This window comes from Pristiophorus japonicus, chromosome 30 (assembly GCF_044704955.1).
Source record: "Pristiophorus japonicus isolate sPriJap1 chromosome 30, sPriJap1.hap1, whole genome shotgun sequence".
Taxonomy (NCBI): domain Eukaryota; kingdom Metazoa; phylum Chordata; class Chondrichthyes; family Pristiophoridae; genus Pristiophorus; species Pristiophorus japonicus.
This window is the reverse complement of record NC_092006.1, coordinates 4528265-4555050: the sequence shown is the minus strand read 5'-3', so window position 1 is coordinate 4555050 and position 26786 is coordinate 4528265. Positions and strand designations below refer to the sequence as shown.

Sequence of the window (26786 nt, the reverse complement as noted above, 5' to 3'; positions counted from 1 at the left end):
CACACACCCCCACACACACACACACATCCCCCACACACACACACACATCCCCCACACACACACACACATCCCCCACACACACACACACATCCCCCACACACACACACACATCCCCCACACACACACACACATACACATCCCCCACACACACACACACATCCCCCACACACACACACACATCCCCCACACACACACACACATCCCCCACACACACACACACATCCCCCACACACACACACACATCCCCCACACACACATCCCCCACCCACACATCCCCCACCCACACATCCCCCCCACCACACACACACATCCCCCCCACACACACACACATCCCCCCCACACACACACACATCCCCCCCACACACACACACATCCCCCCCACACACACACACATCCCCCCCACACACACACACATCCCCCCCACACACACACACATCCCCCCCACACACACACACATCCCCCCCACACACACACACACATCCCCCACACACACACACACACATCCCCCACACACACACATCCCCCACACACACACACACATCCCCCACACACACACACTTCACACACACACACACACACACACACACACACACACACACACACACACACACACACACACACACACATCCCCACACACACACCCCCCCCCACACACACACCCCCCCACACACACACACCCCCCCACACACACACACCCCCCCACCCACGCTATTATCGGGAAATGTTGCTGCACTTTTGCACACAAGTTCCGTTTGCTGTAGCTCGTCGAGACCAAGTTTAAATCAGACCCCGCTCCCAATGTACCTGGAATACTGCGTACAGATTCGGTTTCCATATTTACGAAAGGATATACTTGCTTTGGAGGCAGTTCAGAGAAGGTTCACTCGGTTGATTCCGGGGATGAGGGGGTTGACTTATGAGGAAAGGTTGGGCCTCTGCTCATTGGAATTCAGGTGATCTTATCGAAACGTATAAGATTATGAGGGGGGCTTGACAAGGTGGATGCAGAGGGGATGTTTCCACTGATGGGGGAGACTAGAACTAGGGGGCATAGTCTTAGAATAAAGGGCCACCCATTTAAAACTGAGATGAGGAGGAATTTCTTCTCAGAGGGTTGTAAATCTGTGGAATTCGCTGCCTCAGAGAGCTGTGGAAGCTGGGACATTGAATAAATTTAAGACAGAGATAGACAGTTTCTTAACCGATACGGGGATAAGGGGGCGGGCGGGGAAGTGGAGCTGAGTCCATGATCGGATCAGCCATGGTCGTATTAAATGGCGGAGCATGCTCGAGGGGCCGAATGGCCGACTCCTGCTCCTATTTCTTATGTTATGTTCTTATATGACACTTGAGGAACAGCACCTCATCTTTCGATTAGACGCTTGACAGCCTTCCACACTCGACATCAAGTTCAACAATTACAGACCATAACCTCGGCCCCTATTTTTCCGCACGGCAGCTCTGGATCCTGCCATTTCCACTCACACCTCCTCTCGATCCATCCATTGTTTCTTTACTTGACCCGGGGCCCTGGTGAGACCACACCTGGAGTACTGCGCACAGTTCTGGTCTCCTTAACTAAGGAAGGATATACTTGCCTTGGAGGCGGTGCAACGAAGGTTCACCAGACTGATTCCTGGGATGAGAGGGCTGTCCTATAATAAGAGGTTGAGTAGAATGGGCTGATAACTCTCTGGAGTTTAGAAGAATGAGAGGTGAACTAATTGAAACATACAAGATTCTAAGGGGGCTTGACAGGGTAGATGCAGGGAGGATGTTTCCCCCGGGCTGGGGAGTCTAGAACCAGGGGTCACACAGTCTCAGGATAAGGGCTCGGCCATTTAGGACTGAGATGAGGAGGAATTTCTTCACTCAAAGGGTGGTGAATCTTTGGGATTCTCTGCCCCAGAGGGCTGTGGAGGCTGAACCTCTGAATATATTCACGGTTGAGATCGATAGATTTATGGATATTAAGGGATTGGGCAGGAAAGTGTAGTTGAGGTTGAAGATCAGCCTTGATCTCATCGAATGGTAGAGCAGGCTCAAGGGGCAAAATGGCCAAATCCTGCTCCTAATTCTTATCAGCTGATCACTGCCCAGTGACCCCTGGGTTAGAGAGAGAGGAAATCAGCCAGGGTTCCTGCTCCTGATCACTGCCCAGTGACCCCTGGGTTAGAGAGAGAGGAAATCAGCCAGGGTTCCTGCTCCTGATCACTGCCCAGTGACCCCTGGGTTAGAGAGAGAGGAAATCAGCCAGGGTTCCTGCTCCTGATCACTGCCCAGTGACCCCTGGGTTAGAGAGAGGGGAAATCAGCCAGGGTTCCTGCTCCTGATCACTGCCCAGTGACCCCTGGGTTAGAGAGAGGGGGAAAACAGCCAGGGTTCCTGCTCCTCATCACTGTGCAGTGACCCCTGGGTTAGAGAGAGGGGGAAATCAGCCAGGGTTCCTGCTCCTGATCACTGCCCAGTGACCCCTGGGTTAGAGAGAGGGGAAATCAGCCAGGGTTCCTGCTTCTGATCACTGCCCAGTGACCCCTGGGTTAGAGAGAGAGGGGAAATCAGCCAGGGTTCCTGCTTCTGATCACTACCCAGTGACCCTTGGGTTGGAGAGAGAGGGGAAATCAGCCAGGGTTCCTGCTCCTGATCACTGCCCGGTGACCCCTGGGTTAGAGAGAGGGGAAATCAGCCAGGGTTCCTGCTCCTCATCACTGTGCAGTGACCCCTGGGTTAGAGAGAGGGGGAAATCAGCCAGGGTTCCTGCTCCTGATCACTGCCCGGTGACCCCTGGGTTAGAGAGAGGGGGAAATCAGCCAGGGTTCCTGCTCCTGATCACTGCCCAGTGACCCCTGGGCCAGAACAGACTTGATTTGGGACTGGAAGGGGCCCAGTGCCCAAGGAGCTCCAGAATCTCCAGGAGGGGGAGGGTGGGGACTGAACGAGGGTCGGATAGGCTGGACACACGGTCTGGGCGCCAGGGACAGGAGGCCAGCAACTCACCAGAATCCCCAGCCTGGAATCCCCACGGACTGCAAAACAAAGAGGATGTCCTGGACCAGGAAGACGAAAAAGAAGGTGAAGAAATTGAACGAGCTGTCGTTCCTGAACGGAGAGGGGGAGGAGCGGGGAGAGGAAAGACAAACAGAGGGAGAGAAGTTAAATCGACACCAAAGTGGCGAACAAAATATAACTCGGGAGCGGCGCACCACAAGGCTGCAGTACTCTGCGTCTGCCACAGGGGTACGTGTGCAAACGACCTAGAGGGCGATTCCTGCCCCATAGCTCCCACTGAACTGGGGGTTGGAAGAGCGGGCTGCCTCGGGTCGTGGGGAGGTGGGGTCAGACACAGGGCAGCATTGCAGAAATGTGCCAGCATTGATCTGGGATGGCAGGGGAGTGTGACAGAATTGACAGGGGGTCCCCGTGGTGTGTGTCAGTATTTACAGGGGGTCCCCGGGAGTGTGTCAGTATTTACAGGGGGTCCCCGTGGAGTGTGTCAGTATTTACAGGGGGTCCCCGGGAGCGTGTCAGTATTTACAGGGGGTCCCCGGGAGCGTGTCAGTATTTACAGGGGGGTCCCCGGGAGTGCGACAGTATTTACAGGGGTTCCCCGGGGAGTATGTCAGTATTTACAGGGGGTCCCCGGGAGTGTGTCAGTATTTACAGGGGGTCCCCAGGAGTGCGACAGTATTTACAGAGGGTCCCCGGGAGTGTGTCAGTATTTACAGGGGGTCCCCGGGAGCGTGTCAGTATTTATAGGGGGTCCCCGGGAGTGTGTCAGTATTTATAGGGGGTCCCCGGGAGTGCGACAGTATTTACAGGGGGTCCCCGGGAGCGCGACAGTATTTACAGGGGGTCCCCGGGAGCGTGTCAGTATTTATAGGGGGTCCCCGGGAGTGCGACAGTATTTACAGGGGGTCCCCAGGGAGTATGTCAGTATTTATAGGGGGTCCCCGGGAGTGTGTCAGTATTTACAGGGGGTCCCCGGGAGTGCGACAGTATTTACAGGGGGTCCCCGGGGAGTATGTCAGTATTTACAGGGGGTCCCCGGGAGTGTGTCAGTATTTACAGGGGGTCCCCGGGAGTGTGTCAGTATTTACAGGGGGTCCCTGGGAGTGTGTCAGTATTTGCAGAGGGTCACCGGGAGTGCGACAGTATTTATGTTCTGTAGAATGGCGTCGCACTCTGCAATCTACAGAGCACCCGCTGTCGGCCCCGTTTTCCTTACCACATGGTACCTACCTGAATGCCTTGTACATCGGCCTGTACCAACATACGAAGGAGCAGGGGGTGAACAGGACAAGCCAGAGGATGGAGAGGCCAAAGTGCGTCCCGGCCTCGACGTGGACCATGAACCAGGCCAGGCTGCCCAGGAGGTTGAAGAAGAGAACGCCCGAACTCACTGTGGACAGAGAGACAACAGCTCAAGGTTACAGCAGCAGGCAGCGCCCTCCCCACAGTACCGGAACCCACCTCTTCACATGGGGGAGACACAGGGCCGGGTGAGGCGGAGGGGGGGGGGAAGAGAGGGGCAGGCGGAGGGGGGGAGGGGGAGGCGGAGGTGGAGGCGGAGGGAGGTGGGCCCCACACTGAACCGCTCCGAGTTTCACTGCCTCTGGATATGCCCTGCGAACAGGGTACTGGGCGGTCCTGTTGGTACTCACACATCCACAGGTAGTACATCACGGTAACTGTCTTCTGAACATCCACAGGAATGTCCGTCTTGATGTCTTGATAGAAACAGGGTTTAACCGGACAGAAGGAGGGCAGTGGAGGCCAGTTATTCACAGGTCCTGCAAACATAATCGATATTTCCTTTATTCCCCATCAACACACTGTTCTATTACTTATGTTAGTGTTCAACACCATTAAGGGATTTAAACAATCCTGTCCCATCAAACACTCCCAGGGCAGGTACAGCACGGAGTTAGATACAGAGTAAAGCTCCCTCTACACTGTCCCATCAAACACTCCCAGGGCAGGTACAGCACGGGGTTAGATACAGAGTAAAGCTCCTTCTACACTGTCCCATCAAACACTCCCAGGGCAGGTACAGCACGGGGTTAGATACAGAGTAAAGCTCCCTCTACACTGTCCCATCAAACACTCCCAGGGCAGGTACAGGGGGTTAGATACAGAGTAAAGCTCCCTCTACACTGTCCCCATCAAACACTCCCAGGGCAGGTACAGCACGGGGTTAGATACAGAGTAAAGCTCCCTCTACACTGTCCCATCAAACACTCCCAGGGCAGGTACAGCACGGGGTTAGATACAGAGTAAAGCTCCCTCTACACTGTCCCATCAAACACTCCCAGGGCAGGTACAGGGGGTTAGATACAGAGTAAAGCTCCCTCTACACTGTCCCCATCAAACACTCCCAGGGCAGGTACAGCACGGGGTTAGATACAGAGTAAAGCTCCCTCTACACTGTCCCATCAAACACTCCCAGGTCAGGTACAGGGGGTTAGATACAGAGTAAAACTCCCTCTACACTGTCCCATCAAACACTCCCAGGTCAGGTACAGGGGGTTAGATAGAGTAAAGCTCCCTCGACACTGTTCCAGTTTGACTCAGCTCCCGCCTCAGTTGCACCCCCTAGTGCACCAGTAAGGCATCTTCTCCATTTCCCCACACCAATGATCTAAGGCCGCGGGGAAAGAGAATTTGGGATAGTTCTGGGCTACAGGATCATCACACTGGGATCAAGAGATAGAATTCCCAACTCCTTTCCAGTGTTGGAGTGGAGTTGAAGCAGAGTTGAAGCCAACTCGCAGAGGTGAGGCATCAGAGTGCAAGTAACTTAAAACCAAGGCCCTGTTTTTAAACTTGACCCAGACCGACAGTGCAGCACTCCCTCAGCACCGCCCCTCCGACAGTGCGGGGCTCCCTCAGCACCGCCCCTCCGACAGTGCGGGGCTCCCTCAGCACCGCCCCTCCGACAGTGCGGGGCTCCCTCAGCACCGCCCCTCCGACAGTGCGGGGCTCCCTCAGCACCGCCCCTCCGACAGTGCGGGGCTCCCTCAGCACCGCCCCTCCGACAGTGCGGGGCTCCCTCAGCACCGCCCCTCCGACAGTGCGGGGCTCCCTCAGCACCGCCCCTCCGACAGTGCGGGGCTCCCTCAGCACCGCCCCTCCGACAGTGCGGGGCTCCCTCAGCACCGCCCCTCCGACAGTGCGGGGCTCCCTCAGCACCGCCCCTCCGACAGTGCGGGGCTCCCTCAGCACCGCCCCTCCGACAGTGCGGGGCTCCCTCAGCACCGCCCCTCCGACAGTGCGGGGCTCCCTCAGCACCGCCCCTCCGACAGTGCGGGGCTCCCTCAGCACCGCCCCTCCGACAGTGCGGGGCTCCCTCAGCACCGCCCCTCCGACAGTGCGGGGCTCCCTCAGCACCGCCCCTCCGACAGTGCGGGGCTCCCTCAGCACCGCCCCTCCGACAGTGCGGGGCTCCCTCAGCACCGCCCCTCCGACAGTGCGGGGCTCCCTCAGTACAGCGCTCCCTCAGTACAGCCCCTCCGACAGTGTGGCGCTCCTTCAGTACAGCCCCTCCGACAGTGAGGCGCTCCATCAGTACTGCCCCTCCGACAGTGCGGCACTCCCTCAGTACTGCCCCTCCGACAGTGCGGCACTCCCTCAGTACAGCCCCTCCGACAGTGCGGCGCTCACTCAGTACCGCCCCTCCGACAGTGCGGCACTCCATCAGTACCGCCCCTCCGACAGTGCGGCGCTCCCTCAGTACTGCCACTCCGACAGTGCGACACTGGGAGTGGGACTTGGACCCACTCTGACTCAGAGGTGAGATTGATCCACGGTCGAATAGTACATTTAAATGAGGTGTATAAAATGATGAGGGTAGAGTGGATAGGACAGACCTATTTGCCTTAGCAGAGAGGTCAACAACCAGGGGCTTAAATTGAAAGTAATTGGGGGGAGGTTTAGAGGGGATTTGAGGGGAAATTTCTTCACCCAGAGGGTGGTGGGGGTCTGGGGCGGAACTCGCTGCCTGAAAGGGTGGTAGAGGCAGAAACCCTCACCACATTTGGATGTGCACCTGAAGTTCCGTAACCTACAGGGCTACGGACTGGAAAGTGGGAATAGGCTGGGTGGCTCTTTGTCGGCCGGCGCGGACACGATGGGCCGAATGGCCTCCTTCCGTGCTGTAAATTTTTCTGATTCGATGATTCTAGTAAATGTGGGAACTGGAAGAGTGCCTCAGGAAATGGGGTTTGAAGGAATTGGGGAGTGCCATTAAATGGGCTCATTCACTCGAAAAAGCTAAGGTGTGACCTGCTCGCGGTCTTCAAAATGATAAAAGGCTTGGTCAGGTTGGGCACAGAGATGCCCTTCACCGCTTTTGGAGGGGTCTGATACTGGGGACCATCAGTATAACAAAGTCGCAAATAAACCCAATGGGGAATTCAGGAGAAACTTCTTTACCCAGAGAGCGGTGAGAATGTGGAACTCGCTGCCACAGGGAGGGGATGAGGCGAATAGTATCGATGCATTTAAGGGGAAGCTGGATAAACACATGGGGGAGAAAGGGATAGACGGATATATGGTGATGGAGTGAGATGGAGAGGGGTGGGAGGGGGCTGGTGTGGAGCATAAACACTGGCACGGAGCGATGGGGCCAAATGCCCCGTGTCTGTGCTGCATCGAGGGAGTGCAACGAAGGTTCACCAGACCGATTCCTGGGATGGGGGGGATTGTCCGATGAGGAGAGATTGAGTCGACTGGGCCGATATTCTCTCGAGTTTCGAAGAATGAGAGGGTGATCTCATTGAAACATGCAACATTCTTACAGGGATCGACAGGGTAGATGCAGGGAGGGTGTTTCCCCCCGGGGCTGGGGAGTCTAGAACCAGGGGTCACACAGTCTCAGGATAAGGGCTTGGCCATTTCGGACTGAGAGGAGGAGGAATTTCTTCACTCAGAGGATGGTGAATCTTTGGAATTCTCTGCCCCAGAGGGCTGGAGATTTTAAACATAGAAACAGAGAAAATAGGTGCAGGAGCAGGCCATTCGGCCCTTCAAACCTGCACCACCATTCAATATGATCATGGCTGATCATGCCAATTCAGTACCCCTTTCCTGCTTTCTCTCCATACCCCTTGATCTCTTTAGCCGTAAGGGCCACATCTAACTCCCTTTTGAATATATCCAACGAACTGGCATCAACAACTTTCTGTGGTAGAAAATTCCACAGGTTCACAATTCTCTGAGTGAAGAAGTTTTTCCTCATCTCGGTCCTAAATGGCTTACCCCTTATCCTTAGACTGTGACCCCTGGTTCTGGACTTCAACATCGGGAACATTTTTCCTGCATCTAACCTGTCCAGTCCTATGAGATCCCCTCTCATTCTTCTAAATTCCAGTGAATATAAGCCTAGTCGATCCAGTCTTTCTTCATATGTCAGTCCTGCCATCCTGGGAATCAGTCTGGTGAACCTTCGCTGCACTCCCTCAATAGCAAGAATGTCCTTCCTCAGATTAGGAGACCAAAACTGCACACAATATTCCAGGTGTGGCCTCACCAAGGCCCTGTCCAACTGCAGTAAGACCTCCCTGCTCCGATACGCAAATCCTCTCGCTATGAAGGCCAACAGGCCATTGGCCTTCTTCACCGCCTGCTGTACCTGCATGCCAACTTTCAATGACTGATGTACCATGACACCCAAGGTCTCGTTGCACCTCCCCCTTTTTCTAATCTGTCACCATTCAGTCGTTCAGTAAATTGAAGGCTGAGATAAATTTCTCGACGGTAGGGGAATCGAGGGAATGAGCGGGAAAGTGGAGTTGAGGTCGAAGGTCAGCCAGCATCTTCTTGAATGGCCAACTCCTGCTCCTGATCCTAATGTTCTGAGATGCAGAGGGGTGAGAGGAGGCTGGTGTGGAGGAGAATCAGCAGCACGTGACGGCTGGGCCGAAAGGCCTGTGTCTGTGCCGCGCAGTCAGCGTAATGACCAGCGGCGGACGCTTGGCGACTCACCGCCAGACGCGATGGCGGCGTTTTGCAGCTCGCGCTCCTTCCGGTCCAACTCTGCCGCCTTTCGCTCCAGCTCCTCCTGCTGCCGCAGCAGGTCGGCCGTGAGAATCGGCGACGGCTCCTGCGGGAAATCCCCCCCCCCCAACAAAATGACAGCGTTACCGGCGGCAACGGCCGTGTCGTGCGGCGCCTTCGATGCGGTGAAACGGCCCGTGGCGCAAAGCGGGGGGGGGGGGGGGGGAACCCCGACACCGAGCGGGGGTGGGGGGGCGCAACACCCCGACACCGAGCGGGGGGGAAGAGGAGGGCGGAAGTTGCTTTTAAGGCATGTGTTGAAGGAGGGTGGAGAGGTTTGTGGGGGGGGGGGGGGGGGGGGGTGTGTGCTGGGCAGTGAGGGAATTCCAGGGGACGGGAGCGACTGCGGGGGAGGCCTGGGCACATTGGCAGGTGGTGGGGGGATGGGAGGAGAGGGAAGGGCATGGAGCGGGGGCAATTGTGCTCCCAGACAGAATTCTCGCAGAACAACGGGGGGCAGGGGCGGGGGGGGGGGGAGGGTGCTGCATTTAATCCAGCCTCCAATTTAAACAACAACTTGTATTTATATAGCGCCTTTAACACAGTAAAATGTCCCAAGGCTCTTCACAGGAGTGTTATAAGACACAACAAGAAATTAGCGCAGGAGACCAAAAGCTGGGTCAAAGAGGGAGGTTTTAAGGAGCGACTTGAAGGAGGAGAGAGAGGCGGAGAGGTTTAGGGAGGAAGTTCCAGAGCTTGGGGCCCAGGCAGCTGAAGGCACGGCCAACGATGGTGGAGCGATGGAAATCGGGGATGCTCAGGAGGGCAGAATTGGAGGGGCGCAGACATCTCGGGGAGGGGCTGGAGGAGGTTAGAGATAGGGAGGGGTGTATAGGCTGGAGGAGATTACAGAGATAGGGAGGGGTTTAGGAGCTGGAGGGGGTTACAGAGATAGGGAGGGGTTTAGGAGCTGGAGGGGGTTACAGAGATAGGGAGGGGTGTAGGGCTGGAGGAGGTTACAGAGATAGGGAGGGGGTGTAGGGGCTGGAGGAGGTTAGAGATAGGGAGGGGTGTAGGGGCTGGAGGAGGTTACAGAAATAGGGAGAGGTGTAGGGGCTGGAGGAGGTTACAGAGATAGGGAGGGGTGTAGGGGCTGGAGGAGGTTACAGAGATAGGGAGGGGTGTAGGGGCTGGAGGAGGTTACAGAGATAGGGAAGGGTGTAGGGGCTGGAGGAGGTTACAGAGATAGGGAGGGGTGTAGTGGCTGGAGGAGGTTACAGAGATAGGGAGGGGTGTAGTGGCTGTAGGGGGTTACAGAGATAGGGAGGGGTGTAGGGGCTGGAGGAGGTTACAGAAATAGGGAGAGGTGTAGGGGCTGGAGGAGGTTACAGAGATAGGGAGGGGTGTAGGGGCTGGAGGAGGTTACAGAGATAGGGAGGGGCGAGGACCATGGAGGCCAAGGATGAGAATTTTGAAATTGAAGCGTTGCTTCCACTGGGAGCCAATGTAGGTCAGCGAGCACAGGGATGGGGGGGGCGGGGGGGTGGTGGTGGTGAAACTGGTTGAATGGAGCAAGGAAAAGATACGATGAAGGAAATCCTGCTCCCCGGACCACGGAACAGGGCTCGTTATAGAGACAGACCAGATGATGCCACCTCTGTTCCACACAGATCCGAGCCCTGGGGGCAGGGAGCGGGAGAGAGGGAGGGGGACATCAGCGGGGTTCCTGAACCGTGACTTCTCGTTCAACGGCAGGAGCTGGGTGCGCGCAGCAGCGGTCTGTCCCGGGTTTGGGCTCATGTTGTGACGCGCCCCCCCGCCATGGCCGAATAGCACGCCCCCCCCCCCCCCCGCCCCCGGCGCACCGTCGGCAGAGAGCAAAGCGGCTCAGACCCGCGGGGCAGAGGGAGGGAGCTGGGGCTGCGACCCCCACAGCCGAGGGGGATTAAATCAGGCCAGCGACGTTACCGACCTGTGTTCCGTACGTCTTCTGCTCCCCGGGGCTTTGCTTGCGCGCGGTGCGACTGGCCAGTGGTGCGGGAGGCCGCTCCGGGGGCGGGGCCGGAGGCAGCGGGGTCGTCGTCATGCCGGACGCGGGATGGTACGGAGGCGGGGCCTGGAAGACAGAAGCACAAGAGTCAGTTGCGTCAGCGGTACAGACCCCGACGGTCGCGATATGTCACGATTACTTCTTCAATAAGGAGGGAGAGACGTAATAGAGCTCCCCTAGTGGACTACTGCGGTAATGTAAACATAAATGCAATAATAGGATCATGTGGCAAAGTCATATGATGACAGTTGGCGCCATCTTGTGTAGAGTGCGTTTGTTAGTGACGTCGTAAGAATATATCACATCAGTGCGGTAACCCGATCCTCTGGCCCGGCCACACACTCAGTCTTCTGTAACAAGGATCTACAATATTCACAGGCAGACGGAGATTCTGGTTCACGTCTCGCCCAAAGGGCAGGGAAGTGAGGGGAGGATATCAGGCTGCGCTACTCCAGTTACACCCCTGCGGTCCGTGTGGAGTATCGGTGCATTCACTGCGCGTGCGCGAGCTCCTCGCAACACCGGCCTCCTGCCACCAGGTGGAGCCACACTGCTCCTGCCGCCAACCGAGGGCCTCTGCTGGCAGGCCGTCGATATTGCAGTGTCTCTGCGAAGTGGAGAGTCGCGCTGCCTTTTCTGCCCCGGGTTTACACTGCCCAGGGCAGGTCAGTGTCTCAATACTCTCCGTCGCTCTGACCCGAGTATTTCTGCCCTCAACGTTCCTCCCTATTCCCGGCTGATGGACCTGCTGCGTGTTTCTCCGTCGTTTCATTATACATATTCCTTATTCCCTGCGTTTTCTTTCCTGGTTCTCCTGTCCTTCCTCCCAGCTTCCACCCTCCGGAAACTTCAGCTCCTCCCAAACTCGGCTGCCCCGTGTCCTAACTCGCACCGAGTCCCGCTCACCCATCACCCCCTGTGCTCGCTGCCCCGTGTCCCAACTCGCACCGAGTCCCACTCACCCATCACCCACTGTGCTCGCTGCCCCCGTGTCCCAACTCGCACCGAGTCCCGCTCACCCTGTGCTCGCTGACCCCGTGTCCCAACTCGCACCGAGTCCCGCTCACCCATCACCCACTGTGCTCGCTGCCCCCGTGTCCTAACTCGCACCGAGTCCCGCTCACCCTGTGCTCGCTGACCCCGTGTCCCAACTCGCACCGAGTCCCACTCACCCATCACCCCCTGTGCTCGCTGCCCCGTGTCCTAACTCGCACCGAGTCCCGCTCACCCATCACCCCCTGTGCTCGCTGCCCCCGTGTCCTAACTCACACCGAGTCCCGCTCACCCATCACCCCCTGTGCTCGCTGACCTACATTGGCTCCCGGTCCTACAACGCCTCGATTTCAAAATTCTCATCCTCGTTTTCCAATTACTCCATCGCCCTCGCCGCTCCCTATCTCTCTAACCTCCTCCAGCTCCCTACACCCTTCTCTATCTCTGTGAGCTCCTCCAGCAACTACTCCCCTCCCTATTTCTGTAACCTCCTCCAGCCCCGACAACCCCTCCCTATCTCTGTAACCTCCTCCAACCTACAATCCCCTCCCTATCGCTGTAACCTCCTCCAGCCCTACACCCTTCCCTATCTCTGTAACCCCCTCCAGTCCTACACTCCTCCCTATCTCTGTAACCTCCTCCAGCCCCTACACCCCTCCCTATCTCTGTAACCTCCTCCAGCCCCCTACACCCCTCCCTATCTCTATAACCTTCTCCAGCCCCTACACACCTCCCTATCTCTGTAACCTCCTCCAACCTACAATCCCCTCCCTATCTCTGTAACCTCCTCCAACCTACAATCCCCTCCCTATCTCTGTAACCCCCTCCAGCCCCCACACCCCTCCCTATCTCTGTAACCTCCTCCAGCCCCTACACCCCTCCCACCTCACTCTTGGCCTGGAGACCGACAGACTTCGAATCGCTGTGCTGACAGACCAGTCGCAGTCCGCTTGTCATTCACAAAGAGACTGGAGTTTTGCATCATCGAGCTCACACTGACCACTCTCTGGTTAGATACAACAGAAATAAATCCTCAGGACGTCCCAAAGCGTTTTGCAGCCAATGAAGAACTTTTTTTTTTTTTTTAAAAGTGTGCTCACTGTTGTATTGGGCGAAACGCAGTAGCTCAATTTGTGCACAGCAAGCTCCCACACACAGCAATGACCCAGTTCATCTGTTTAGTGATTTTGGTTGAGGGATAAATATTGACCCTAGGACACCGGGGAGAACTCCCCCTGCTCTTCTTCCAATAGTGGCCCCGGGATCTTTTATGTCCACCTGAGAGGACAGAGAAGGCCTTTAACGTCTCGTCCATAAGACAGCACATCTGGCAGTGTGGCGCTCCCTCAGCACCGCCCCTCCGACAGTGCGGCGCTCCCTCGGCACCACCCCTCCGACAGCGCGGCGCTCCCTCGGTACCGCCCCTCCGACAGCGCGGCGCTCCCTCGGCACCGCCCCTCCGACAGCGCGGCGCTCCCTCGGCACCGCCCCTCCGACAGCGCGGCGCTCCCTCGGCACCGCCCCTCCGACAGCGCGGCGCTCCCTCGGCACCGCCCCTCCGACAGCGCGGCGCTCCCTCGGTACCGCCCCTCCGACAGCGCGCCGCTCCCTCGGTACCGCCCCTCCGACAGCGCGGCGCTCCCTCGGCACCGCCCCTCCGACAGCGCGGCGCTCCCTCGGCACCGCCCCTCCGACAGCGCGGCGCTCCCTCGGCACCGCCCCTCCGACAGCGCGCCGCTCCCTCGGCACCGCCCCTCCGACAGCGCGCCGCTCCCTCGGCGCTGGCACTGGGAGATTGTCGGCCTGGATTCTGTGCTCAAGTCTCTGGAGATGGAGCAATTGTAAAAAAACAAAAAGCTTTCTCAGCATAGGCGAGTCCCAGTAATCACTCACCCAGACGACGCTCCAGGTATCGATTAGAAGCTTGGTGTTTTTCCCACTCAATGCAGCAAGCACACGCCGGCAATCGAGTGTCGGTTGGCTTGGGTTACAGCCGCACACTCTGCCTCAGACAGTACGGAAAACGGCCTAGGCCTGCGGGAGAAGACAGCAGCGACACTGAACCAGTCCTGCCCTCAACGCCCAGAGGCCGTGCGCACATTTACAGGCAGAAAATCACAGAGGGAGGGAAGCCCAGTCAACAACACAGCGAGGCAAAACACTGAGGCATCAGCTGCTTCGCTGTGGGTTCTGAAAATGTTTCGGAGAGCTACCACTGCCCCAGCACTAGGAAGGGGAATCCCTCCTGCTCCTGATCACCCTCCAGCGCCGCGCGCCCCGGCGTGAGTCAACAAGGAGAGAACTGGGCTCGGCTGCGATGCAAGTCATGGTTAAATAGCCGACGAGCAAGTCTGAGCTCGGATACCACAGGGGGTCGAGCACAAAAACCGGGCAGCACAGATACCTCATTCTCACCCAGCTCTGCCCTCCGAGGCCACACCCTCACTCCGGTTTCATCGATCAGCGAGCTTTAAATCGGGGGGTTCGGGGGGTTTATTAATAGAATAACAGATACCCGGGAGTGAGTTACAGGCTGGAATCTAATCGAGGGGTTCGGGGGGTTTATATATAGAATAACAGATACCCGGAAGTGAGTTACAGGCTGGGATCTAATAGAGGGGTTCGGGGGTTTATATATAGAATAACAGATACCCGGAAGTGAGTTACAGGCTGGGATCTAATAGAGGGGTTCGGGGGGTTTATATATAGAACAGATACCCGGAAGTGAGTTACAGGCTGGGATCTAATCGAGGGGTTCGGGGGGTTTATATATAGAATAACGGATACCCGGGAGTGAGTTACAGGCTGGGATCTAATCGAGGGGTTCGGGGGGTTTATATATAGAATAACAGATACCCGGGAGTGAGTTACAGGCTGGAATCTAATCGAGGGGTTTATATATAGAATAACAGATACCCGGGAGTGAGTTACAGGCTGGAATCTAATCGAGGGGTTTATATATAGAATAACAGATACCCGGGAGTGAGTTACAGGCTGGAATCTAATCGAGGGGTTTATATATAGAATAACGGATATCCGGAAGTGAGTTACAGGCTGGGATCTAATCAAGGGGTTCGGGGGGTTTATATATAGAATAACAGATACCCGGAAGTGAGTTACAGGCTGGGATCTAATCGAGGGGTTCGGGGGGTTTATATATAGAATAACAGATACCCGGAAGTGAGTTACAGGCTGGGATCTAATCGAGGGGTTGGGTGCCGTGCTGTTTTAAGTTGCGAATGGGTCTCGGTGAACAGCACTGGGCGCTCTCCCTCTCACGGACTGGGTAATAACGGCGGTTCGATTACAAGAGCCCCCCCCCACCCCCCACTCACCCCTCGGTTTCCCTCGAAGGGGTTGTAAAGCTGGCCGAGGTCAGGCTGCTGATGGTCGGTGCTGAGCTCAATCACTGCCGGATCCTGCAAGCAGAGAACGTCCGCGGACGGCAATTAGTTCACAGACCCGAGCGACAGGCAGGCAGCAGAGAACGCTTCAACCCAACCCCTTGCTCCTGCACCCTGCCCCCCACCCCAGCGAGCGGGTCAAACAACTTGTATTTGTATAGCGCCTTTAAGCTAGTAAACGTCCTGAGCAGCTTCACAACAGTGTTATAAGACAAAACAAATTCATTGGACACCGAGCCACATAAGAAACTGCAGGTGACCAAAAGCTGGGTCAAAGAGGTCGGTTTTAAGGAGCGTCTTAAAGGAGGAGAGAGAGGCGGAGAGGTTTAGGGAGGGAGTTCCACAGCTTGGGGCCCAGGCAGCTGAAGGCACGGCCGCCGATGGTGGAGTGATTATAATCAGGGATGATCAGGAGGGCAGAATTAGAGGAGCGCAGAGATCTCGGGGGGTCATGTGGCTGGAGGAGGTTACAGAGGTAGGGAGGGGTGTAGGGGCTGGAGGAGGTTACAGAGATAGGGAGGGGCGTAGGGCTGGACGAGGTTACAGAGATAGGGAGGGATTTGTAAACAAAGGTAAGGAATTTTGAAATCGAGGCGTTGCTTAACCGGGAGCCAATGTACGTCAGCGAGCACAGTGGGTGATGGGTGAGCGGGACTCAGTGCAAGTTAGGACACGGGTCAGCGAGCACAGTGGGTGATGGGTGAGCGGGACTCAGTGCAAGTTAGGACACGGGGCAGCGAGCACAGGGGGTGATGGGTGAGCGGGACTCGGTACGAGTTAGGACACGGGGCAGTGAGCACAGTGGGTGATGGGTGAGCGGGACTCGGTGCAAGTTAGGACACGGGGCAGCGAGCACAGGGGGTGATGGGTGAGCGGGACTCGGTGCAAGTTAGGACACGGGGGCAGCGAGCACAGGGGGTGATGGGTGAGCGGGTCTCGGTGCAGCGAGCAAGGACACGGGGGCAGCGAACACAGGGGGTGATGGGTGAGCGGGTCTCGGTGCGAGTTAGGACACGGGGGTAGCCAAGTTTTGGATCATCTCTACTTTATGTCGGGTAGAATGTGGGAGGCCGGCCAGGAGTGCGTTGGAATAGTCAAGTCTGGAGGTAACGAGGGCACGGATGAGGGCTTCAGCAGCAGATGAGCTGAGGCAGGGGTGGAAACGGGCGATGTTACGGAGGTGGAAATAGGCGGTTTTAGTTCGGCCACGGATGTGATCGGAAGCTCATTTCAGGGTCCAATATGACACCTAGGTTGCAAACAGTCTGGTTCAGCCTCAGACAAACGCGAGGGAGAGGGATGGAGTCGGTGGCTGGGGAAAGCGGTTTGCGGCGGGGACCAAAACAGAAACGAGAGAAACAGCCTGAGTTACTTTTAATCAAGTGTTCACGGAGCATGCAGTCCCCTTTTTGCCATTTAATCTGGCAGCTCTACCCCCAACCCTTGCTACCAAGGAGCCCACGTCTGACCCAATCTCCGATTTCCCCTCCTGTCACCTGCAAGGAACCTCCTCTGGTCATGGACCCTCACTGGCCCCCTGCTCAGCGCCCCCTCCTTCACACTCTTGGCCTCATTTATCCCCCAACCAACATCACTAAGTCAGATGATCTGGGTCATAAGAACATAATAGGAGGAGTAGGCCATTCGGCCCCTCGAGCCTGCACCACCATTCAATATGATCATGGCTGATCCTCTATCTCAACACCATATTCCCGCTCTCTCCCCATACCCCTTGATGCCTTTTGTTTCTAGAAATTTAACGATCTCCCTCTTAAATATATTCAGTAACTTGGCCGCCACAGCCTTCTGTGGTCGAGAATTCCACAGGTTCATCTCCCTCTGAGTGAGAACGTTTCTCCTCATCTCGCTCCTAAATTTCCTACCCCGTATCCTGAGACTGTGTGACCCCTTGTTCTAGACTTCCCAGCCAGGGGAAAACATCCTCCCCGCATCCAGTCTGTCCAACCCCGTCAGAATTTTATACCTTTCAATGAGATCCCCTCTCATTCTTCTAAACTCCAGTGAATACAGGCCCAGTCGACCCAATCTCTCCTCATACAACAGTCCTGCCATCCCAGGAATCAGTCTGGTGAACCTTCGCTGCACTCCCTCTATGGCAAGTATATCCTTCCTTAGGTAAGGAGACCCAAACTGCACACAATACTCCAGATGCGGTCTCACCAAGGCCCTGTATAACTGTAGCAAGACATCCTTGCTCCTGTACTCCAATCCTCTTGCAATGAAGGCCAACATACCATTTGCCTTCCGAACTGCTTGCTGCACCGGCATGTTTGCTTTCAATGACTGGTGTACAGGGACACCCAGGTCCCTCTGTACATCGACACTTCCCAAGCCATCGCCATTTAAATAATACTTTGTCCTTCTGGGATCACGGCTGATCTTCGACCTCAACTCCACTTTCCCGCCCGATTCCTTGATTCCCCTCGACTCCCAAAATCTACCGATCTCAGCCTTGAATAAATACTGAGACTGAGCATCCCACTGCCCTCTGGGGCAGAGAATTCCAAAGACTCACCACCGTTTGAGTGTGGAAGTTCAGCGAGAACACCTTGCTCAGTAACAATCCCTTGTACCTCAATTCTGTGCCGGCTGTGCGCGGCAGACGGAGCTGGTGCAGCGTCCCCCGGGGGAATTGTGGCTTGTTCAATCTCCGCGCTTCACTTCTCGGTGATCGAGAAACGGAAGCCAGGGTGGAGGTTCAGTGGCGGGTCCCAGGGGAAGCGCGCAAATCAGTCGGCAACACAGTATAAAAGGATAGAGTCGTCATAGGCAGTCCCTCGAAATCGAGGAAGACTTCCTTCCACTCAAAGTGAGTCCTTAGGTGGCTGAACAGTCCAATACGAGAGCCACAGTCCCAGGTGGGACAGACAGTGGTTGTGGGAAAGGGAGGGTGGGAGAGGTTTGTCGCACGCTCCTTCCGCTGCCTGCGCTTGCTTTCTGCACGCTCTCGGCAATGAGACTTGAGGTGTTCAGCGCCCTCCCGGATGCACTTCCTCCACTTAGGGCAGACTGGTCTTTGGCCAGGGACTCCCAGGTGTCGGTGGGGATGTTGCACTTTATCAGGAAGGCTTTGAGGGTGTCCCTGTAACGTTTCCCCTGCCCACCTGGAGCTCGTTTGCCGTGTAGGAGTTCCCGAGTAGAGCACTTGTTTTACATAGAAACATAGAAAATAGGTGCAGGAGTAGGCCATTCGGCCCTTCTAGCCTGCACCGCCATTCAATGAGTTCATGGCTGAACATTCAACTTCAGTACCCCATTCCTGCTTTCTCGCCATACCCCTTGATCCCCCTAGTAGTAAGGACCTCATCTAACTCCTTTTTGAATATATTTAGTGAATTGGCCTCAACAACTTTCTGTGGTAGAGAATTCCACAGGTTCACCACTCTCTGGGTGAAGAAGTTCCTCCGCATCTCGGTCCTAAATGGCTTACCCCTTATCCTTAGACTGTGACCTCTGGTTCTGGACTTCCCCAACATTGGGAACATTCTTCCTGCATCTAACCTGTCTAACCCCGTCAGAATTTTAAATGTTTCTATGAGGTCCCCTCTCAATTCTTCTGAACTCCAGTGAATACAAGCCCAGTTGATCCAGATTTCTTGATAGGTCAGTCCCGCCATCCCGGGAATCAGTCTGGTGAACCTTCGCTGCACTCCCTCAATAGCAAGAATGTCCTTCCTCAGGTTAGGAGACCAAAACTGTACACAATACTCCAGGTGTGGCCTCACCAATGCCTTGTACAACTGTAGCAACACCTCCCTGCCCCTGTACTCAAATCCCCTTGCTATGAAGGCCAACATGCCATTTGCTTTCTTAACCGCCTGCTGCACCTGCATGCCAACCTTCAATGACTGATGTACCATGACACCCAGGTCTCTTTGCACCTCCCCTTTTCCTAATCTGTCACCATTCAGATAATAGTCTGTCTCTCTGTTTTTACCACCAAAGTGGATAACCTCACATTTATCCACATTATACTTCATCTGCCATGCATTTGCCCACTCACCTAACCTATCCAAGTCGCTCTGCAGCCTCACAGCATCCTCCTCGCAGCTCACACTGCCACCCAACTTAGTGTCATCCGCAAATTTGGAGATACTACATTTAATCCCCTCATCTAAATCATTAATGTACAGTGTAAACAGCTGGGGCCCCAGCACAGAACCTTGCGGTACCCCACTAGTCACTGCCTGCCATTCTGAAAAGTACCCATTTACTCCTACTCTTTGCTTCCTGTCTGACAACCAGTTCTCAATCCATGTCAGTACACTACCCCCAATCCCATGTGCTCTAACTTTGCACATCAATCTCTTGTGTGGGACCTTGTCGAACGCCTTCTGAAAGTCCAAATATACCACATCAACTGGTTCTCCCTTATCCACTCTACTGGAAACATCCTCAAAAAATTCCAGAAGATTTGTCAAGCATGATTTCCCCTTCACAAATCCATGCTGACTTGGACCTATCATGTCACTTCTTTCCAAATGCACTGCTATGACATCCTTAATAATTGATTCCATCATTTTACCCACTACCGATGTCAGGCTGACCGGTCTATAATTCCCTGTTTTCTCTCTCCCTCCTTTTTTAAAAAGTGGGGTTACATTGGCTACCCTCCACTCCATAGGAACTGATCCAGAGTCAATGGAATGTTGGAAAATGACTGTCAACGCATCCACTATTTCCAAGGCCACCTCCTTAAGTACTCTGGGATGCAGTCCATCAGGCCCTGGGGATTTATCGGCCTTCAATCCCATCAATTTCCCCAACACAATTTCCCGGCTAATAAGGATTTCCATCAGTTCCTCCTCCTTACTAGACCCCCCGACCCCTTTTATAACCGGAAGGTTGTTCGTGTCCTCCTTCGTGAATACCGAACCAAAGTACTTGTTCAATTGGTCCGCCATTTCTTTGTTCCCCGTTATGACTTCCCCTGATTCTGACTGCAGGGGACCTACGTTTGTCTTTACTAACCTTTTTCTCTTTACATATCTATAGAAACTTTTGCAATCCGTCTTAATGTTCCCTGCAAGCTTCTTCTCATACTCCATTTTCCCTGCCCTAATCAAACCCTTTGTCGTCCTCTGCTGAGTTCTAAATTTCTCCCAGTCCCCAGGTTCGCTGCTATTTCTGGCCAATTTGTATGCCACTTCCTTGGCTTTAATACTATCCCTGATTTCCCTTGATAGCCACGGTTGAGCCACCTTCCCTTTTTTATTTTTATGCCAGACAGGAATGTACAATTGTTGTAGTTCATCCATGCGGTCTCTAAATGTCTGCCATTGCCCATCCACAGTCAACCCCTTAAGTATCATTCGCCAATCCATCCCAGCCAATTCACGCCTCATACCTTCAAAGTTAGCCTTCTTTAAGTTCTGGACCATGGTCTCTGAATTAACTGTTTCATTCTCCATCCCAATGCAGAATTCCACCATATTATGGTCACTCTTCCCCAAGGGGCCTCGCACAACGAGATTGCTAATTAATCCTCTCTCATTACATAACACCCAGTCTAAGATGGCCTCCCCCCTAGTTGGTTCCTCGACATATTGGTCTAAAAAAACATCCCTTATGCACTCCAGGAAATCCTCCTCCACCGTATTGCTTCCAGTTTGGTTAGCCCAATCTATGTGCATATTAAAGTCACCCATTATAACTGCTGCACCTTTATTGCACGCACCCCTAATTTCATGTTTGATGCCCTCCACAACATCACTACTACTGTTTGGAGGTCTGTACACAACTCCCACTAAAGTTTTTTGCCCTTTGGTGTTCTGCAGCTCTACCCATATAGATTCCACATCATCCAAGCTAATGTCCTTCCTAACTATTGCCTTAATCTCCTCCTTAACCAGCAATGCTACCCCACCTCCTTTTCCTTTTATTCTATCCTTCCTGAATGTTGAATACCCCTGGATGTTGAGTTCCCAGCCCTGATCATCCTGGAGCCACGTCTCCGTAATCCCAATCACATCATATTTTGGGAGTCTTGTGTCAGGCATGCCGACAATGTGGTCCGCCCAGCAGAGCTGATCAAGTGTGGTCAGTGCTTCGATGCTGGGGATGTCGGCCTAGTCGAGGACGCTGATGTTGGTGCGTCTGTCCTCCCAGGGGATTTGCAGGATCTTGCGGAGACATCGTTGGTGGTATTTCTCCAGCGAATTGAGGTGTCTACTGTACATGGTCCACGTCTCTGAGCCATACAAAAGGATGGAGTATAAAAGTAGGGAAGTCCTGCTACAGTTATAAGGGTATTGGTGAGGCCACACCTGGAGTACTGCGTGCAGTTTTGGTCTCCGTATTTAAGGAGGGATATACTTGCATTGGAGGCTGTTCAGAGAAGGTTCACAAGGTTGATTCCTGAGATGAGGGGGTTGTCTTATGAGGAAAGGTTGAGCCTGTACTCATTGGAGTTTAGAAGAATGAGGGACAATCTTATTGAAACGTATAAGATTCTGAGGGGGTAAATGCAGAGAGAATGTTTCCCCTCGTAGGGGAGACTAGAACTAGGGGGCACATAGTTTCAGAATAAGGGGTCACCCATTTAAGACGGAGATGAGGAGGAATTTCTTCTCTCTGAGAGTTGTAAATCTGTGGAATTCTCTTCCCCAGAGAGCTGTGGAGGCTGGGTCATTGAATATATTTAAGGTGGAGATAGACAGATTTTTGAGTGATAAGGGAGCGAAGGGTTATGGGGAGCGGGCGGGGAAGTGGAGCTGAGTCCAGGATCAGATCAGCCGCGATCTTATTGAATGGCGGAGCAGGCTCGAAGGGCCGAATGGCCAACTCCTGCTCCTATTTCTGATGTTCTTGTGTAAAACCTCACTCCACTCTGGCTGCGCTCATAACACAGGGCCAGAGTCACCCAGACCAGACACTGACGTCTCCCCCACTCTGACTGACGACACAGACGTCTCTCCTCTCTGCTGGCTGTTAGGGTCCCTATGAAGAGAAGGCTTTACTCTGTATCTAACCCCGTGCTGTACCTGCCCTGGGAGTATTTGATGGGGACAGTGTAGAGGGAGCTTTACTCTGTATCTAAACCCCTGTACCTGCCCTGGGAGTGTTTGATGGGACAGTGTAGAGGGAGCTTTACTATGTATCTAACCCCGTGCTGTACCTGCCCTGGGGGTGTTTGATGGGACACTGTAGAAGGAGCTTTACTCTGTATCTAACCCCGTGCTGTACCTGCCTGGATAGTGTTTGATGGGACAGTGTAGAGGGAGCTTTACTGTGTACCATATCAAAGAATAAGTGTATTAGCCCTGTACTAATAACACTGCCTCACTTTGGTGTATTGAGTCCGTGAGCTTTATCCGCTGCCCCTGCAGTAACTTGCACATATCCGGGACCCCAGATCTTTTGAGAAATGCAAAACTGCTGATACAGCGAGTGTCTGTGAACGAGGCTAACATTGATTCATCCATCATTACACAGAACCCTCAGACAGCACATAAACCACTTCCTGCAGGACTGCATGACATGACAACTATTGCTTTCTCCTCAGACTAGGAGCTGTTGATGGTCACTTACTCTATTTGTTCAGTGTGTGACTGCACTGTGTGGGGCAACACAGATCAGTCGAATGCCAGGCTCCAACAGCAGCCTGTGCCAGTGACCCCTGGGTGAGAACGAGGGGAAATCAGCCAGGGTTCCTGCTCCTGATCACTGCCCAGTGACCCCTGGGTAAGAGGGAAAGGGGAAATCAGCCAGGGTTCCTGCTCCTAATCACTGCCCAGTGACCCCTGGGTAAGAGGGAAAGGGGAAATCAGCCAGGGTTCCTGCTCCTGATCACTGCCCAGTGACCCCTGGGTAAGAGGGAAGAGGGGAAATCAGCCAGGGTTCCTGCTCCTGATCACTGCCCAATGATCCCTGGGTGGGAACGAGGGAAAATCAGCCAGGGTTCCTGCTCCTGATCACTATCCAGTGTTAGAGAACAATCTCATGTTCTGTTTTATTTAATACTAACAAGGTCTTTTTCAAAAACATCTGATAATTGAGATCACAGGACAGGATGTTCCTTGTACGTTTTGTTTTAACTATCAGTTTTAACCTCAGAAATCATAGAATCAGAGATTTACAGCACGGAAGGAGGCCATTTCGGCCCATCGTGTCCACGCCAGCTGACAAAGAGCCACCCAGCCTAATCCCACTTTCCCGCTCTCGGTCCGTAGCCCTGTGGGTTACAGCACTTCAGGTACTTGTTAAATGTGGTGAGGGTTTCTGCCTCTACCACCCTTTCAGGCAGTGAGTTCCCCCCCAGACCCCCACCACCCTCTGGGTGAAGACATTTCCCCTCAAAACCTCCCCCCAATTACTTTCAATCCATGCCCCCTGGTTGTTGACCCCTCTGCTAAGGGACACAGGTCCGTCCTATCCACTCTATCCAGGCCCCTCAACATTTTATACACCTCAATCAGGTCTCCCCTCAGCCTCCTCTGTTCCAAAGAAAACAACCCCAGCCTATCCAATCTTTCCTCATCGCTAAAATTCTAAGTTCTGGCAACACCCTGATGAATCTCCTCCGCATCCTCTCTCGTGCAATCACGTCCTTCCTGTAATGCGGTGACCACAACTGCACACAGTACTCCAGCTGTGGCCTAACCAGTGTTGGACACAGTTCAAGCTTCACCTCCCAAAAGCAGCGCTTCCTCCAGAGAAATAGTTTGAAGCAGCGCCTCGCCAACAAGCCACAAACACTGCGTGATCGCGGGGACCATGCAATATATCTGTGGAATTCGCTGCCTCAGAGAGCTGTGGAAGCTGGGACACTGAATAAGTTTAAGACAGAGATAGTCAGTTTCTTAAACGATAAGAGGTTATGGGGAGCGGGCAGGGAAGTGGAGCCGAGTCCATGATCGGATTAGCCATGATCTTATTAAATGGCGGAGCAGGCTCAAGGGGCCGTATGGCCTACTCATGCTCCTATTTATTATATTCTTATAGCCGGAGCTGCCCTTCGCCCCAACCCCCCCCCCCCCCCCCCCAAACACCGACCACCCATCGTCATCATAGGCGGGCCCTCGAAACGAGGATGACTTGCTTCCACGCCAAAAAAGGATGAGTTCACAGGTGTTCCAATGAAGGACCCAATATTCCAGATCCCGAACTACATTCTGAAGGGTGGAAGATACCACCACACGGGCTTGACAGAGCTAGGTCTTGGTCCAGTGGCAAGGGTTAACCAGGACGACTGGAGACCAGCTCTGCTGCACGGACCTAGTGCGCGCACACATAGCGCACAGTGTGGGCTGGGCCCGTGCTGCCCCTGGGTCCCTCGCCTCTTCTGGGCCCCGATTACGCCCCTCTACAATCTCTCGCTGCTCCTTTGCCCCCAACCTCGCCGCTCCTGCTGTACCTGCCCACGCTCCAATCAGCGACCTGGACCTTGGTTACGTCCCTCTTCGCTGCCGTCGCCCTCCTGCACTGGCTCGCACTGTACCTTGGCCCAGGGGCCACCGAACCCCACTCCTTTTGTGGCCCCAACCTGCCGCCGATGGTCTTCATGCTGTATCATCCCACACTCCAATCACCGACCGCACAACTGCCCCAATGTCAGCATTTTCTCTGCTTCACTCTTCCATTTCCACCCTCCCCGCACCACCCTCACCCCCACACCCCCCCCCGCCCCCCCAGGGGTCAACCAAGATCAGCGGCCCACAGTGCGAATGCTATAGCTGCTGTCAGTGAGGCTCCATCACCCTATCCTCTGGAACATTGCAAATCACCACATTGCAGCCTCAGAGTCTTGCAGCACACAACGCACCGACTAAAGGCCATCGTCCTGAAACGTTCACAGTTTCTCGCTCCACTGACGCTGCCTGACCCGCTGAGTAATTCCAGCATTTCCTGATGACACCAAGCTGGGTGGCGGTGAGAGCCGTGAGGAGGACGCTAAGAGGCTGCAGGGTGACTTGGACAGGTTAGGTGAGTGGGCAAATGCACGGCAGATGTAGTATAATGTGGATAAATGTGAGGTTATCCACTTTGAGGACAAAAACTCAAAGGCAGACTATTAAGTGAATGGCGGCAGATTAGGAAAAGGGGAAGTGCAACCAGACCAAGCTCTGGAACTCCCTGCCTAAACCTCTCCGCCTCTCTTTTCTCATTCAAGATGCTCCTTAAAACATACCTCTTACATAAGAAGTAGGAGCGGGAGTCGGCCATTTGGCCCCTCGAGCCTGCTCCGCCATTCAATAAGATCATGGCTGATCTTCGACCAAGCTTTTGGTCACCTGTGCTAATTTCTCCTTGTGCGGTTCGGGTGTCAAATTTTGTGCCTCAGAATGATCCTTGTGGGGCACCTTGGGACGTTTCACGATGTTAAAGGCGCTATATGAATACACGTCGTTGCTGTTAATCTCCTCGCGTAGCCCATGTACACGCTCCCCTCCCTCTCACGGACACTGCCTACCCATTTAACCGTCCTATCAAACCTTGTAAATGACACTTCAACACCTCGACCAGATCACCCGCTTAATCTTCTACACTCGGGGGAGTACCAGGCCAGGTCCGTGCAAACCCCTGCTCGTAACTTAATCCTTGAATAAGCCATTCGGGCGTGTCTTCCCCTTCCGGCACCTGGACTGCGCTGCCGACTCTCGTCCTTGTCGCCGAAGGATCATTTCCCGCTCGGATGGGATTCTAGATGATGGCTCGCTTGTCCGTCCCACCTCAAATAAAAAAAGTCTCGCACCCACCTCACTAGACATCCCAAACCCCATTTACAGCCAATGAACTACTTTTGGAGCGCGGTCACTGTTGTAATGTGGGAAACGCAGCAGCTCAATTTGCGCACAGCAAGCTCCCACACACAGCCATGTGATAATGACCCGGATCATCTGTTTTAGTGATGCTGGTTGAGGGATAAATATTGGCCCCAGGACACCGGGGAGAACTCCCCTGCTCTTCTTCCAATAGTGACCCCGGGATCTTTTACATCCACCCGAGAGGGCAGACGGGGCCTCGGTTTAATGTCTCATCCGAAAGACGTCCCCTCCGACAGTGCGGGGCTCCCTCAGTACTGACCCTCCGACAGTGCGGGGCTCCCTCAGTACCGCCCCTCCGACAGTGCGGGGCTCCCTCAGTACCGCCCCTCCGACAGTGCGGGGCTCCCTCAGTCCTGCCCCTCCGACAGTGCGGCGCACCCTCAGTACTGACCCTCCGACAGTGCGGGGCTCCCTCAGTACCGCCCCTCCGACAGTGCGGCTCTCCCTCAGAACCGCCCCTCCGACAGTGCGGCACTCCCTCAGTACTGCCCCTCCGACAGTGCGGCGCTCCCTCAGTACTGCCCCTCCGACAGTGCGGCGCTCCCTCAGTACTGCCCC

General features: G+C 54.6%; 1 protein-coding gene across 1 annotated transcript in view; it reads right to left on the bottom strand.

Annotated features, from left to right (window-relative positions):
* The window catches only part of LOC139240090 (secretory carrier-associated membrane protein 3-like), a 35512-nt gene that overhangs the window by 8443 nt on the left and 283 nt on the right, over positions 1-26786 (bottom strand). The window contains exons 2-7 of the mRNA XM_070868466.1: positions 15373-15456; positions 10967-11110; positions 8983-9100; positions 4662-4790; positions 4240-4399; positions 2998-3099 (exon numbers count right to left, since the gene is read on the bottom strand). Of these exons, the coding sequence (XP_070724567.1) occupies positions 2998-3099; positions 4240-4399; positions 4662-4790; positions 8983-9100; positions 10967-11110; positions 15373-15456 (737 nt within the window). The remainder of the gene's footprint in view (positions 1-2997; positions 3100-4239; positions 4400-4661; positions 4791-8982; positions 9101-10966; positions 11111-15372; positions 15457-26786) is intronic.